This window comes from Chlorocebus sabaeus, chromosome 19, assembly GCF_047675955.1.
Source record: "Chlorocebus sabaeus isolate Y175 chromosome 19, mChlSab1.0.hap1, whole genome shotgun sequence".
Taxonomy (NCBI): domain Eukaryota; kingdom Metazoa; phylum Chordata; class Mammalia; order Primates; family Cercopithecidae; genus Chlorocebus; species Chlorocebus sabaeus.
This window is the reverse complement of record NC_132922.1, coordinates 4,625,269-4,641,597: the sequence shown is the minus strand read 5'-3', so window position 1 is coordinate 4,641,597 and position 16,329 is coordinate 4,625,269. Positions and strand designations below refer to the sequence as shown.

At 45.8% G+C, this 16,329-nt stretch overlaps 1 protein-coding gene across 11 annotated transcripts in view; it reads left to right on the top strand.

The window, feature by feature from the left end:
* PPARA (peroxisome proliferator activated receptor alpha) overlaps nucleotides 1-16,329 on the top strand; it is a 101,401-nt gene that overhangs the window by 53,683 nt on the left and 31,389 nt on the right. For all 11 annotated transcript variants that reach the window (XM_073006594.1, XM_073006600.1, XM_073006598.1 and 8 more), the window contains one exon: nucleotides 3,201-3,447. In XM_073006594.1, coding sequence (XP_072862695.1) covers nucleotides 3,240-3,447 — 208 coding nt within the window. In that variant the 5' untranslated portion in view covers nucleotides 3,201-3,239. The remainder of the gene's footprint in view (nucleotides 1-3,200; nucleotides 3,448-16,329) is intronic.

Sequence of the window (16,329 nt, the reverse complement as noted above, 5' to 3'; positions counted from 1 at the left end):
TCTTTTTCCTTCCTTCCTTCCTTTTCTTTTCTTTTCTTTTCTCTCACTTTCTCTCTCTCTCTTTCTTTCCTTTCTTTTCTTTTCTTTCTTTCTTTCGACAAAGTCTTGTTCTTAACTCCTAGCCTGGAGTGTGACAGCACGATCTTGGCTCACGGTAACCTCCGCCTCCTGGGTTCAAGCAGTTCTCTTGCCTCAGTCTCCTGAGTAGCTGAGATTACAGGCACCTACCATCACTCCCGGCTAATTTTTGTATTTTTAGTAGAGACGGGGTTTCACCATGTTGGCCAGGCTGGTTTCGAACTCCTGACCTTAAGTGATCTGCCCACCTCAGCCTTCCAAAGTGCTGGGATTACAGGCATGAGCCACCATGCCCAGCCCCAGCTACTTGCTTTCTATTGGAATGAACTTCATGGTTAATAGTCAGTTAGTGACTGCAACTTTTGAACTTTTTGTTCATAGTGAAAAACATTTTAAGTGATGCTTACCACATTATGTTTCTTGCCATTTGAAAAAAAATCTTCCTTCAGACAGAATGCAGAATAAAATACAACAGAAAATCTATACAGATTCACAGCCTGATTTAAGTTAATCGGTTATAGAGAAAGAAAGTCTTCTAAACCCTATGAAAGGTTAACAGTTCTCTGTTATTTTTCCCTGTATGCTATTTGATGATTTCCCTGTGAACTCTGATGATTTATTGCCAGAATTCCAAACATAAGATGTGAATTTCACAAAAATGGAGGAAAGGTATCTATTTTTCATTGGTAGAGGAAGCCAAAGCATCCCTTCTTCACCGCACTAAAAGCTGTTGTTTACATTAAGCAAACCTCAAATGTGAACGTCTTTTTACGCAAATGCATTTAATGGATGAATGTTGTCTTTGGGACAGTATTCTTCACTCCATCTGGAGAGTCTGGCGTTCCGTAATCACCATGTGATGACGGCTGCCCTGACAGTGGCTGGAGGCAGCACATGCCCCCTGAGCCTCTCCGTGATGTGATCTGTGGGCATCATGTGACCATTTTCAGAAGGGAAGACAGTTCTGGAAGCTAAAGGTCACCTAGTCAGCCTCGTTGGGCGATTGATGACTCAGCTGGGTTCAGGGAGGTGGACCTGGGGCAGAACCTCTAGAAGGTAGTGGTGGGCAGGGCGGTTCAGCCAGGTGGCACCTGGGCAAAGGTGCAGACGTGAAATCCTGAAAGCAATTCTCGGTGCTGCTGGGTTTCCAGGAGGTAGAAGAATGGTGACAAGTGCACCATCAGGTGGGGACAGATGTGGAAGGGCTGGAACAGTGTGCTCGGGAGACTGGGCTTCAATCTGGAGGTCCCAGGAAGTGGTTTAAGATGTTTCAGCGAGAGCATGATACAGACTAACCTGGGAAGAACCGCTGCTTTGTCACTGTACCCCTATGGAAATGCTGTTCGCTTTGCTAGTTGAAACAGCCCACCATTGTCTGAGACTCACCCAGTTAGATTTGTTTGGACTCCACAAAGTATTCTTGACCATACCATCACAGTCGAGGACCCCCTGCATGAGCTGCCTTCATGGCTACAGGGAGAGCACACCCAAGTGGATATCACACCCAGCACACATGCCACCAGCTTGGCCCTGCTCCCTGCGCCCCATGGGCAGCCTGAGCCACACTGGCTGCCTGTTGTTCCTGGAGTGTGCCAGCATGTTTCAGTCCTGGCTGGAGCCTTTGCACTTGGTGTTCTCTTTGCTGGAACGTTCTCCCCCAAGACATTTACACAGCTTGCCCCCTCATTCCCTGAGGTTATCTCCTGCCCCCTAATCAGTGCGACCTTCCCCGGCCTCACCCCGGACACTCCACATGTGCATTCGTTTCTTTGTTCACCGTCTGTGTCCCCGTTACAAGGGAGGCTCCCTGAGAGCAGGGATCTGGTTTTTGTTTGTTGTTGTTGTCATCGTTGTTTTGAGGTGGAGTCTCACTCTGTCGCCCAGGCTAGAGTGCAGTGGTGCAATCTCAGCTCACCGCAACCTCCACCTCCTATGTTCAAGGGATTCTCCTGCCTCAGCCTCCTGAGTAGCTGGAATTACAGGCACCCACCACCAAGTCCGGCTAATTTTTGTATTTTTAGTAGAGACGGGGTTTCATGGTGTTGGTCAGGCTGCTCTCCAACTCCTGACCTTGTGATCCGCCTGCCTCAGCCTCCCAAAGTGCTAGGATTACAGGCATGAGCCACCGCACCTGGCCCTGTTTTTTTTTGTTTGTTTTTGTTTGTTGGTTTGTTTGTTTTTGAGACACAGTCTCACTCTGTTGTCCAGGCTAGAGTGTGATGGCACGATCTTGGCTCACTGCAACCTCCACCTCCCAGGTTCAAGCGATTCTCCTGCCTCAGCCTCCTGAGTAGCTGGGATTACAGGCGCCTGCCACCACGCCCAGCTAATTTTTGTATTTTTAGTATAGACGGGCTTTCGCCATGTTGGCCAGGCTGGTCTCAAACTCCTGACCTCAAGTGATCCACCCGCCTTGGCCTTCCAAAGTGCTGGGATTACATGCGCGAGCCACTGTGCCCAGCCCAGGGATCTGTGTCTCCACTGTGTCCCCAGCACCTCAACCACATTTTATGGAGCTCCGCACAGCTGCTGAGTCAGTGATGGCTGAGTGAGTCCTGGCCCCACAGGCTGCAGCTCCTGCAATGAGTGAGTCCTGGCCCTCGGGCTGCGGCTCCTACAACATTTTGTTTAAAGGTTTTCACTTTCACAGCGTGCTGATCAATAGCCAAGCCCAGAGGAGAGGCTCAGCACTGTTCCTGTTTAGATGATGAATTCAGGCGTATCTTCGATGATAAATGACGTTGCATTTCAAAACAAGCAAGTGGCCAGGCGCAGTGGCTCACACCTCTAATCAAAGCACTTTAGAAGGCCAAGGCAGGCGGATCACCTGATGTCGGAAGTTCGAGACCAGCCTGGCCAATGTGGTGAAAGCCTGTCTCTACTAATAATACAAAAAAATTAGCCAGGCGTGCTGGCGGGCGCCTGTAATCCCAGCCACTCAGGAGGCTGAGGCAGGAGAATGGCATGAACCCAGGAGGCGGAGCTTGCAGTGAGCCGAGATCCAGCCTGGGCGACAGAGCAAGACTCCGTCAATAAATAAATAAATAAATAAATAAATAAATAAAACAAGTGAATGTTGTTATACGTCAATCTTACCAGTTGTTCCTCTTTCCTCCCGGTAGCTTGGAGCTTGGCTGCGCAACCAACACCGTCCAGTCACGATGGTGGACACAGAAAGCCCGCTCTGCCCCCTCTCCCCACTCGAGGCTGGCGATCTAGAGAGCCCGTTATCTGAAGAATTCCTGCAAGAAATGGGAAACATCCAAGAGATTTCGCAATCCATCGGCGAGGATAGTTCTGGAAGCTTCGGTTTTACAGAATACCAGTATTTAGGAAGCTGTCCTGGCTCAGATGGCTCGGTCATCACGGGTAAGTGTGCTGTTTCCTGGAAAGTTTTATTTAGAAATGTTTCTTCCTAAAAAAAGCTGTTCTTTTTTACCTGGAAAATAAGTCACACTTTTTTGCAAGGAAACCTTCGGAGGTGGTAAGGCATCACCTCCAGTGCCACTGGGCCCTGGAAGGCACGTGTCACGGCTCACGGTGCTCCCCCTTGTGAAAACCATGCATGCATCAAACAATGCTTGAGATTCAGTCACGGGGAGCAGCTAAAGTACACAGACCCTAACCCCAGCAAGCCCACGGGGGACAGCTAGACATTTTTAAGAGGAGACGTGTGCAAGGGTCTGCACAGAGGCACAGTTGGTAAGAGGGAAGGATGGGAAACAAGCTGGACATGCGTCAAAGGGAAACAGATAAATTGGGATGTGTTTATACAGTGGCATATTTCATAGCAATTTAAAAGAATGGACTAGGCCAGGTGCGGTGGCTCATGCCTATAATCCCAGCACTTTGGAAGGCTGAGGCAGGTGGATCACTTGAGGTCAGGAGTTCAAGACCAACCTGACCAACATGGTGAGGCCCCATCTATACAAAAACATTTTTTAATTAAAAAAAAAAAAGCCAGGCATGGTGGCGCATGCCTGTGGTCCCAGCTACTCAGGATGTCGAGGCAGGAGGACCAGTTGAGCCCAGGAGCTCGAGGCTGCCATGAGCTATGATTGCCACTGCAGCCTGGGTGACAGTGTGACCCTGTCTTTAAAACAAAAACAAAAAAATTAAGAAACATCAAATGAAAATAAACAAGCTTAATGATATATTTAAGATCCAATTAATGTAAAATCTTTTATTTACTTTTTTTATTTTTTGAGACAGAGTTTTGCTCTTGTTGCCCAGGCTGGAGTGCAGTAGTATGATCTCAGCCCACTGCAACCTCCATCTCCCGGATTCAAGCAGTTCTTCGGCCTCAGCCTCCCTAGTAGCTGGGATTACAGGTGTCTGTCACCACGCCTGGCTAATTTTTGTATTTTTAGTAGAGATGGGGTTTCACCATGTTGGCCAGGCTGGTCTCAAACTCCTGACCTCAGGGGGTCCACCCGCCTCTGCCTCCCAAAGTGCAGGGATTGCAGGCCTGAGCCACCGCACCCGGCCCACGTAAAATCTTTAACACTAAACAATCTAATACATCACTGTTGGAAACAGACATACATATATTGCAGGCTTTAAAGACTCAGTCGCCTCCTGAACAAGACGAAGGGAGAATTGGGGAGGGCTCCCTTGGGACTCCAATTCTCTCTAGGTTGTCTATTTTTAAAAGACTCCAGCAGTGTGATAAACCTGGGTGGTGTGTACATGGGTATTACAGTCATGTTGCTTAATGACAGGGACAGGTTGTGAGAAAGGCATCCTTAGCGATTTCATCATTGTGTGAAAGTTATAGAGTACACTTAAACAAACCCAGATGGTACAGCCTGCTGCACACCGAGGCTCTGCGGTGCAGCCTGTTGTTCCCAGGCCACACAACTGTACAGCGTGTTACTGTACTGAATAGCATTGGCCCCTGTGACACAATGGTAAGTATTTGTGTGTCTACACATACCAAAACATATAATAGAAAAGGTTACGGCAAAAATCCAGTATTATCATCTTATGGGACCGTGATATCACAGTTGAACTTACGGTCTGTTGTTGACCAAATGTCACTGTGTAGTGTGTGACTATACAGAAATAAGCTCAAAGAAATTAAGTAACTTGGCTGGGCGTGGTGGCTCATGCCTGTAATCCCAACACTTTGGGAGACTGAGGCAGGCAGATCACCTGAGGTCAGGAGTTCAAAACCAGTCTAACCAACATGGCGAAACACCGTCTCTACTAAAGAATACAAAAAATTACCCAGGTGTGGTGGCGGGCACCTGCAATCCCAGCTACTCTTCTCAGAAGGCTGAGGCAGGAGAATCGTTTGAACCCAGGAGGCAGAGGTTGCAGTGAGCGGAGATCATACCACTGCATTCTAGCTTTGGCCACAGAGTGAGACTCCGTCTTAAAAAAAAAACAAAAAAGTCCAGGCGTGGTGGCTCACACCTGTAATCCCAGCACTTTGGGAGGCCGAGGCAGGCAGATCACTTGAGGTCAGGAGTTAAAGACCAGTCTGGCCCACATGGTGAAACCCCATCTCTACTGAAAATATAAAAATTAGCCAGGCGTGGTGGTGTACACCTGTAATGCCTGGGCAACAGAGCAAGACGCCGTCTCAAAAAAAAAACAAGGCAAATTGAGTAACTTGCCACTGTTCATACAGCCAGAAAGACACAGCGCCCGGGCCTGGACCCTGCCTCTCAGCTGGCTCTAGAGGGCTGTTCTCTGCATGCTGGCATGATCGTGCCTTGTAAAAGGTGGCAGTGTTCTCAGCTTAGTCAATCAGGAATTGCAAGAGGCTAGTGAGCCCTTGAGGACTCTGGGGGGCCTTTGTGACTGAGCAGCTTTGGGAGTGACCCTGGCAGACCTTTACAGATGGTGCAAGTTTTGACTCCCTTTCTTCTGGCGCATTAAGCAGAGGATAAGCACTGTGGAGAGAGTGAAGGTTTAGGGAGAAGATGGCCCCCAGAGCAGTGCAGGAGGGGACAGGGAGGCTGGGGGAGAGCAAGGAAAAGGCTCCGCATCAGGTGGCGCCTTGAGTGGCCTGGGTAGGTTGCTTGCAGCGAACCCAGGTTAATGGCTTTGACAATGACTGCCATTGCTTCCTGAGCACTGCAGGCTGCCCACACACCTCTCACCTCCGCTCGCCTAAGCCCAAGAGCAGCCTTGTGAGGTCATTGTTATGTTTATTTAAGGAAGGAGGAAAGGAGGCAGGCCCCAGGACATCCTGACTGGCCGGAGATCACCAGCCCAGAACCCAGCCCTTAACCCCACAATGTGTGACCTTTCTTCACCCATCACAGACACACCCCATGCTGGTTCACTGTTCACTGACGATTTGTGCTATTTATCAGAAAAACTTTTTCTTTATGGGTTTGAAAAGATTTATTTTGCTTTTGTTTGTTTTTCTTTTTTGCCTTTCTTTTTTAAGGAAGGCAGGCTCCCCCAGCCCCACCCCCAGGGTGAAAAATATAGTTCATTGTCTAGTAAAAGAGTTCAAAGATACATTTTTTTCTCTGGATAAAATATACTCTAGAGCTTGTTCTGAAATACGGAATTAGTGTGAGCTGCGGGAGTGGGTGGGTGTGTGGCTCTAGCTCTGGAAAGTTCTTTCCCGGCAGTGGCTAGGAGGGCTGCCCAGCCCCCTCTCGCCTCCCCCGGCAGGTTAAACACAGGACCCCTTATTCTGTGCTCTCTTCTGACCCCTGGTCCTCATGCAGGAGGGAACCCTGTTCTTCTAATTAGATGCAGGGATCCTTTTCTAAGAGTAGCGTATTTTAGGTCATTGTTAAGAGCTATAATCTAAAACGTATTTTTAACTCATCTGAAAGTTCTGACAGAGGTAAGGCTTGAGAATTTCCTGCATACTAGCCTTGTGGTCTATATAATCCATTAAAAGCCACATTTAACCCAATTCCACAGACTGAACTGTGCTTCCTATCTAAATAAATTAAGAGCAGGTGGGGCACGGTGGTCACTCCTGTAATCCTAGCACTTTGGGAGGTCGAGGTGGGTGGATCGCCTGAGGTCAGGAGTTTAGACCAACCTGGCCAACATGGTGAAACCTCATCTCTACTAAAAATGCAAAAAAATTACCTGGGCATGGAGGCATGCACCTCTTAAGCTTAAGGACATATTTCTTAGGATCCAATTAATATAAAATATTTTATTTTATTTTATTTTTTTATATTTTGAGACAGAGTTTCACTCTTGTTGCCCAGGCTGGAGTGCAGTGGTGCAATCTCGGTCTGTAATCCCAACTACTCTGGAGGCTGAGGCAGCAGAGTCACTTGAACCCAGGAGGCGGAGGTTGCAGTGAGCCAAGATCACACCACTGTACTCCAGCCTGGGCAACAGAGTGAGACTCCGTTTTTAAATAAATAAATAAATAGCAAGGGTTCAGGGGAGGAGAGAGAGGGTTCCAAATTTGTTTTGAACCAATTCCAAGGAACTTGATGGCAAAAAGAAAAAAAGGGAGAACTTATAAAAAGTGACCACACTGAATTGTCCTGGACACACATCCCTGGTTTTGACCACTAGCCTTTGAAGTAGCGAGTGGGGTGATAACCCGTTTTTATTTCCCTCCCAGCATTTCCTCACTCTTATTCATCCATGTGGTCATTTGTACTCATCTCACAATTCTTAAAACCTCTTTGCTTTCTTCCGGGTTTTACTGTACTGTTACTGCAAAGTCTGAGAGATGAGGTTATTTAAGATTATTTCTTATTTGTAAATTAGATCTTTCATCTTTGTATCTAATCTGATCTTTTGGGTAATATTCCTAGTTAGGTAGACTGGTCTCTCAGAAGGGCCAAATATTAAATGCACTTACTTTAAACTTTACACCCAGGAGACCGGATGGGTGAGGCTGGTTCACTCGGCCAACGTACCTTTTTACCCCTGGTTTTTCTTCCCGGCTTTACTGCCATAATTGACATACAATAAACGGCACATCCTTAAAGGTTACAGTCTGATAGGTGTACACACACACGCTGTGAAATCATCATCCACTCAAAATCGTGATGCAGAATTTTTGCTCCTTAGTTCAACTGAATCTGGGTTCTTGTGTCATGACCAGGAAAAATTAGGCATGTGGACACATTGAAGGGTGAGGAGAGCAGTATTAGGTGAAAAGGAAAAAAGAGAAAAACTCTCAGCAAAGCTAGAGGGGATCCTGCCAATGGGTTCCCTGCTCACAGACTGATAACCAGGCCACCACACATGAGCTGGAGGCCAGGCTCCTCCCCGCTGCGCAAGGTGAGAACTTCCCGTGGCTCCACCCCATTCTCCCAGTCCCCAGGTGGGTCCCCATCCCTTGCGGGCCTGTCCAGACAAGGGAACCCTGGGCAGGTTCCCTCATCTGCACAAAAGCATCTGATGTAAACACTGATGGGGCAGGTTGCAGATTCTCTGGGGACTCCCCCCTTATCTGCCTCCTGCATCTATCAGTAGTGCCTCTGTCTGTCACCCCTGAAGTTTAATTGTGCTGTTTTCTCTCTCTTTTTTTTTTTTTTTTTTTTTTTTTGAGATAGAGCCTCTATCTGTCGCCCAGGCTGGAGTGCAGTGGTGCGATCTTGACTCACTGCAACCTCCGCCTCCCGGGTTCACTCCATTCTCCTGCCGAGTAGCTGGGACTACAGGCGCCTGCCACAACGCCCAGCTAATTTTTTGTGTTTTTGGTAGAGACAGAGTTTCACCGTGTTAGCCAGGATGGTCTCGATCTCCTGATCTCGTGATCCGCCCGCCTCGGCCTCCCAAAGTGCTGGGATTACAGGCGTGAGCCACTGCGCCCGGCCACTTGTGCTGTTTTCTAATTCCTCTTTCCCCAGCCCCATACCTCCCTGCCTCCCTCCCCCAGTAAACCAGTGATCCACTCTCTATCATTCTAGGTTGCTTTATATTTCCTGGAATTTTATATAAATGGAATCATGCAGCACATACTCTTTCTAGGCTGGCTTCTTTCACTTTGCAGAATGGCTGTGAGACTCATCTGCATTGCAGCAAGCATCAGTAGTTCATTCTTCTTCATCCATCGTGTGAACATAGCACAGTTTGCTGATTCATGCACCTGTTGATGAGCATTGAGTTTGTTTCTAGCTTGTGGCTATTACAAATAAAGCTGCTATGAACATTCATGTACAAGTCTGTGTATGGACCTCTGCTTTCATTTCTCTTGAATAAATACCTAGGAGTGTTATGGCTGGAACAGATGGTAGGTGTTTGTGTAACTTTTTAAGAAACTACCAAAACCTTTTCCAACATTTCGGAAAAATCTTAGAAAATGCTATACTATTTTATATTCCCACTGGCAGTATATGGGGGAGTTCCAGTTCCTCCATACCCTCATCAACATGAGACATGATCAGTCTTTTCAATTTTAACCATGTCAGTAGGTGTGCGATGGTCTCTCACTGTGGTGGTTTTTATTTGCACTTCCCTGGTGATGTTGAGCATCTTTTTTTATATGCTTATTTACCATATATCTTCTTTGGTAACATTTCTGTTTGAATCTTTTGCTTATTTTTTAATTGAGTTACTTGTTTTTCCACTATTTACTATTGAACATTATTTATATATTTTGAATACAAATACTTTACCAGACATGTGATCTACCAATATTTTCCCCAGTGTGTGATTTGTCTTTCTTTTCTTTCTACTAATAGTATCTTTAAAAAAAAAAAAAAAAAGGTTTTTTGTTTGTTTTGTTTTGTTTTGAGATAGGGTATCAATCTGTTGCCTAGGCTAGAGTGCAGTGTTGCAATCATGGCTTACTGCAGCCTTGACCTCTTGGGCTCAGGAGACCCTCCGACCTCAGCCTCCCGTGTAGCTGGGACCACAGGTGTGTACCACGATGTTTGGCTAATTTTTTCATTTTTTTTTTGTAGATATGGAGACTCATTATGTGGCCAGGGGTGGTCTTGAACTCCCGGATTCAAGCAACCCTCCCACCTCTGCCTCCCAAAGTGCTGGGATTATAGGTGTGAGCCATCATGCCAGACCAGTTCTTAATTTTGATGAAGTCCAATTTATCAATGTCCTTTTTTTATGGATACTTCATATTTTTTTTAATTTATTTATTTGAGAGAGGGTCTCACTCTGAGCCCAGGCTGGAATTCAGTGGCATGATCTCAGCTCACTGCAGCCTCAATCTCCCAGGCCCAGGTAATCCTCCTACCTCAGCCTCCCAAGTAGCTGAGACTACAGGTACCTGCTATCATGCCCAAGTAAATTTCTTGTATTTTTTGTGGAGATGGGGTTTCACCACGTTGCCCAGGTTGGTCTCAAACTCCTGGGCTCAAGCGATCCGCCCATCTCAGCCTTCCGAACTGCTGGGATTACAGGCGTGAGCCACCATACCCAGCCATATACACACACACACACACACACACATATATATATATGGTTGTTTATATATGTATATTTATATATATGTATATTTATATTTATATCTATTTTTGAGACAGAGTCTCACTCTGTTGCCCAGGCTGCAGTGCATTGGTGTAATCTCAGCTCACTGAGATTAATTTTAGTTTTAATTTTTAATTGACAAATAATAATTGTATTTTTATGGGGCACAATGTGATGTTTTGGTCTATGTTCACATTGGGGAATGTGTAAATCAAGCTAATGAACATATCCACCACCTCACCAACTTACCATTTTTTGTGTGTGGTGAGAACACTTAAAGGCTGTTCCTTGAAGCCAGGCCCAATCCCAGCACTTTGGGAGGCTGAGGCGGGTGGATCACTTGGGGTCAGGAGTTTGAGACCAGCCTGGCCAACATGGTGAAACCCTGTAGCTACTAAAAACACAAAAATTAGCCAGGCATGGTGGTATACACACCTGTAGTCCTAGCTACTCAGGAGGCTGAGGCAGGAGAATCACTTGAACCCAAGAGGCAGAGGCTGCAGTGAGCTGAGATCATGCTACTGCACTCCAGCCTGGGCAACAGAGCAAGAATCCGTCTCAAAAAAAAAAAAAAAAAAAAAAGTCTATTTCTTGAGCAATTTTGAAATATACAACACATCATTGATAATTATGGTCACCATACTGGGTAGTAGATCACTAAATCTTATTCTTCCTGTGTAACTAAAACTTTGTTCCTTTTGACTAACATCCCCCCATTCCCCCCGTCAGCCTTAGCCCCTGATAACCACCATTGCACTCTCTACTGCTGTGAGTTTGACCTTTTTAGATTTCACATATGAGATCACATGGTATTTGTCTTTCTGTGCCTGGCTTATTTTACTTAGCGTAATACTTTCCAGATTTACCCATGTTGTTGCAAATGAAATTTCCTTCTTTTTTAAGGCTGAATAGTATCTGTGTGTATGTGTGTGTGTGTGTGTGTCACATTTTCTTTATCTCTTCATTCATTGATGATCATTTAGGATGATTCCACATCAGGCTACTGTGTATGGTGCTGCAGTGAACATGGAGGTGTAGACATCTCTTCAGTGTACTGCTTCCAATCTCTTTGGATATAAACCTGGAAGTGGGATTGCTGGATCATACGTAGTGCTATTTTTGTTTTTTTGAGGAACCTCCATACTTATTTTCCATAATGCTATTCTAATTCACAACACTACCAACATTGGACATGGGTTCTTTTTTCTCTACATCCTTGCCAACCTCTTGTTATCTTTTACCTTTTTATGTATCTGGCTGCTTCTACATTTTCTTCTTTCTCACCAATTCTGAACCATTTGATGGTTTCTTCCTTTATGCTTCTTGTGCTTGAGGTTCATTGAGCATCTGGGATCAGTGCATTTATTGTTTTCATCAAATTCAGAAGGTTAGGCCATTATTTCTTCAAATTTTTTTTGTCCGTCTCTCTCTACCTTTGGGAGCTCCAGTTATATATACGTTAGGCCACTTCAAGTTGTCATACAGTTCACTAATGCTAAGTTCTTTTTTAAGTCTTGTTTCTGTGTTTCATTTTGGACCGTTTCTATTGCTACATCTTCAAATTTACTAATTTTTTCTTCTGTAATATCTAATCTGCTCCTAATCCCATCCAGTGTATTTTCCATATTAGATATTGTCGTTTTCATCACTAGAAGCATGATTTGGTTCTGTTTTCACCCATGTATCTATATAACATGTCCAGTCTTTCACTCAGCTTCTTAAACATTTAGAATATGGTCAGAATAACTTTTTTTGCTGTTTTGTTTTAGAGACAGGGTCTCACTTTGTTGCCCAGGCTGGAGTGCAGTGGCGTGATCACAGCTCACTGCAGCCCCAACCTCCTGGGCTCGAGGAATCCTGCCACCTCAGCCTCCTGTGTAGCTGGGACCACAGGCACACACCACCACATCTGGCTAATTTTTAAATTTTTTGTAGAGACAGGGGTCTCACTTTGTTGCCCAGACTGGTCTCAAACTCCTGGGTTCAAGCAGTTCTCCTGCCTTGGCCTCCCAAAGTGTTGGGATTACAGGCATGAGCCTCTGAACCCAGCCCAGAATAACTTTTTTTAAATGTCTTGAGGCCGAGGTGGGCAGATCATCTGAGGTCAGGAGTTCGAGACCAGCCTGACCAACATGGAGAAACCCCACCTCTACTAAAAAGACAAAATTAGCCAGGCATGGTGGCATGTGCCTGTAATCCCAGCTACTCAGGAAGTTGAGGCAAGAGAATCGCTTGAACCCGGGAGGCGGAGGTTACGGTGAGCCGAGATCACACCACTGCACTCCAGCCTGGGCACCAAGAGCGAAACTCCATCTCAAAACAAAACAAAAACACACACACAAAAAAAAACAAAAAACAACTCTTAGCCACAATTTCTGTCATCTGTGTCACTTCTGAGTCCCTTTCCATTCATTTATTTTTCTCCTCGTCATGGGTCATATTTTTCTGATTCTTCATGTGTCCTGTAATTTTTTTTTCTTTTTCTTTTTCTTTTTTTGGGGGGCATGGAGTCTTGCTCTGTCACCCAGGCTGGAGTGCGGTGGCACAATCTCAGCTCACTGCAACCTCTGCCTCCCAGGTTCAAGCGATTCTCCTGCCTCAGCCTCCCAAGTTGCTGGGATTACAGGCGCTAACCACCATGCCCAGATAATTTTTTGTATTTTTAGCAGAGACAGAGTTTCACCATGATGGCCAAGCTGATTTTGAACTCCTGACCTCAAGTGATCCACCCACCTCAGCCTCCTAAAGTGCTAGGATTACAGGTGTGAGCCACCTCGCCTGGCCAGTTGTTTTCATTGGATGCCATATGTTGGGAACTTTATTGGGTGATGGTTTTTTTTTTTTTTTTTTTTTGAGACGGAGTCTCGCTCTGTCGCCCAGGCTGGAGTGCAGTGGCCCGATCTCAGCTCACTGCAAGCTCTGCCTCCTGGGTTTACGCCATTCTCCTGCCTCAGCCTCCCTAGTAGCTGGAACTACAGGCGCCCGCCACCACGCCCGGCTAGTTTTTTTGTATTTTTTAGTAGAGACGGGGTTTCACCGTGTTAGCCAGGATGGTCTCGATCTCCTGACCTCGTGATCCGCCCATCTCGGCCTCCCAAAGTGCTGGGATTACAGGCTTGAGCCACTGCGCCCGGCCTGGTGATGGATATTTTTGATTTCCTATAAATATTCCTGAACTTTGTTCTGGGATGCAGTTAAGTGACTTGGAAAATGTTCGATCCTTCCAGGTCCTGTTTTTCAGCTTCATTAGATGGGACCATCGCAGTGTTTATTTTAGAGATAACTTTGCCCCACTGCTGAGGCAAAACCCCTTTGAGCTCTTTGCCTGATGCTCCATGACTTCAGTGATCTTCCACTGCGAGAGGTGAGAACAGGACTGTATCCAGCTGCATGTGGGTCCCAGGCAGCGTTTGCTGTCATCATTTCAGGATGCTACTGAAGTATCCCTTTTTTAGGCGCTCTCAGTTGACAGAGCAAATACATATACGTGTACATACTAACCTATGTATATACAGGAGTCTATCAGGATTTCAGTCCGTGGCCATCTATAGCTGTAGTAAGCCAAACATGAGTGCATGCTGATGTCTCCAGCCCTCATCTGTTATCAGATGGATCGTTCTAGCCTCCTCCACTTGCCTACCTGTCAACTTCACCATTCCTTGAATTCGTTGTTCATTTTCCGTATACCTGTACAGTGGCATCAGAATTGTTAACCCACACCCTGTGGGAAAAAAACTTCAGCTAGAGCACAGTGTTTATGAGCAGATCCTTTTGCCTTTAGTCTTATAGATTCCAGTCATTGCAAATTATTCAGTGCGGCGCCTTTCCGTACCTGCCCCCACTTTTTTCCCCTGAGACTGTTTCCTACATTCGTAGCACAGTTAGATTGTTTTGTTACATTCTGCATTCCACCCTGGGATCCTCCAACCTCCTAAATTATTTTTGTTTTATTTGCACACATTAAGTTCAATCTGAACTATAAAGTTCTGTGGGTTTTCACAAATGCATAGTGTCATGTATCCACCACTACATTTTCCTTCTCTCTCTTTCTTGCCTTCTTGTCTCACTCTGTCACCCAGGCTGGAGTGCAGTGGCACAATCTCGGCTCACTGCAACCTCCACCTCCCGGGTTCAAGCCATTCTGCTGCCTCAGCTTCCCAAGTAGCTGGGACTACAGGCATGCACCACCATACCTGGCTAATGTTTTTGTATTTTTAGTAGAGACAACGTTTCACTATGTGGGCCAGGCTGGTCTCAAACTCCTGACCTCATGATCCACCCACCTCGGCCTCCCAAAGTGCTGAGATTACAGGCGTGAGCCACCATGCCCGGTCTCTCTTTCTTTTTCTTTATTTCCTTCTTTCCTTCTTTTCTTCTTTCTTTTTCTCTTTCTCTCTCCCTTTCTTTCTTTCTTTTTTCTTTTTTATTCTATTCTGTTCTGTTCTGTTCTATTCTATTCTATTCTATTCTATTCTATTCTATTCTATTCTATTCCATTCTATTCCATTCTATTCTTTTTTTAGATGGAGGTCTCACTGTGACACCCAGGCTGGAGTACAGTGGCAGCACAATCTCAGCTCCCTGCAGCCTCAGCCTCCCAGGGCTCAGGTGATCCTCCCACCTCAGCTTCCCAAGCAGCTGGGATTAGAGATGCACACTGCCACGCCCAGCAAATTTATGTATTTTTTGTAAAGACAGGGTTTGACCATGTTGCCCAGGCTGGTCTCAAACTCCTGAGCTCAAGTGATCTGCCGACCTCAGCCTCCCAAAGTGCTGGGATGACAGGCATGACCCACCATACCCAGACCACTGTTACATTTTCATATGAATAGTCTCACCACATCAAAAAACCCCATGCTTCACCTATTCAACCCTGCCTTTCCCACCCCGAGCCAGCTCAGAAATGGTTCTTTTTACCGTTGCTATAATTTTGCCTTTTCCAGAATGCCATGAATTTGAAGTCATACAGTATGTAGCCTTTTCAGACTGGTTTCTTTTATAACAATATGCATTTAAGAGTCATTCATATCTTTCCATGGCTCGATATCTCATTTCTTTTTACACTGAATGAAGTCCCACTGTCTGTTTGTACCACAGTTTGTATGTCTATTCACCTATTTAAGGGCATCTTGGTTGCTTCTAATTTTTGGCAATTAAGAATAAAGCTGGCCAGGCGCAGTGGCTCACACCTATAATCCCAGCACTTTGGGAGGCCAAGGGGGGCAGATCACTCGAGGTCAGGAGTTTGAGACCAGCCTGCCCAACATGGTGAAACCCTGTCTCTACTAAAAATACAGAAATTAGCTGGGCATGGTGATGGGTGCCTGTAATCCCAGCTACTTGGAAGGCTGAGGCAGGAGAATCACTTAAACCCGGAGGCAGAGGTTGCAGTGAACTGAGATTGTGCTACTGCACTCTAGCCTGGGTGACAGCGTGAGACTCTGTCTCAAAGAAAAAAAAAAGCTGCTCGAAACTTGTGTAGGTTTTGTGTGGACAGAAGTTTCCAAATCAATTGGACAAATACCTAGGAGTGTGATTCCATCATGCAGTAAAACTGCTTTGCTTTGTCAGAAACTGCCAGAACGTCCTCCAAGGGGGCTGTCTCATGTTGCACTCCCACCAGCAGTGAATGGGGGTTCCTGTTGCTCCACATCCTCACCAAATTTGATGATATCAGTTTTGTGGATTTTAGTCATCCTAGTAGGTGTGTGGTGACACCACATTGTCGTTCTCATTCTCAATGCCCCAATGACATGTGATGCTGGGCATCGTTTCATATGCTTACTTGCCATCTGTATATCATCTTTGCTGAAGTGACTGTTCAGATCTTTTGGCCATTTTTTTTTTCCTTTTGAGACATAGTCTTGCTCT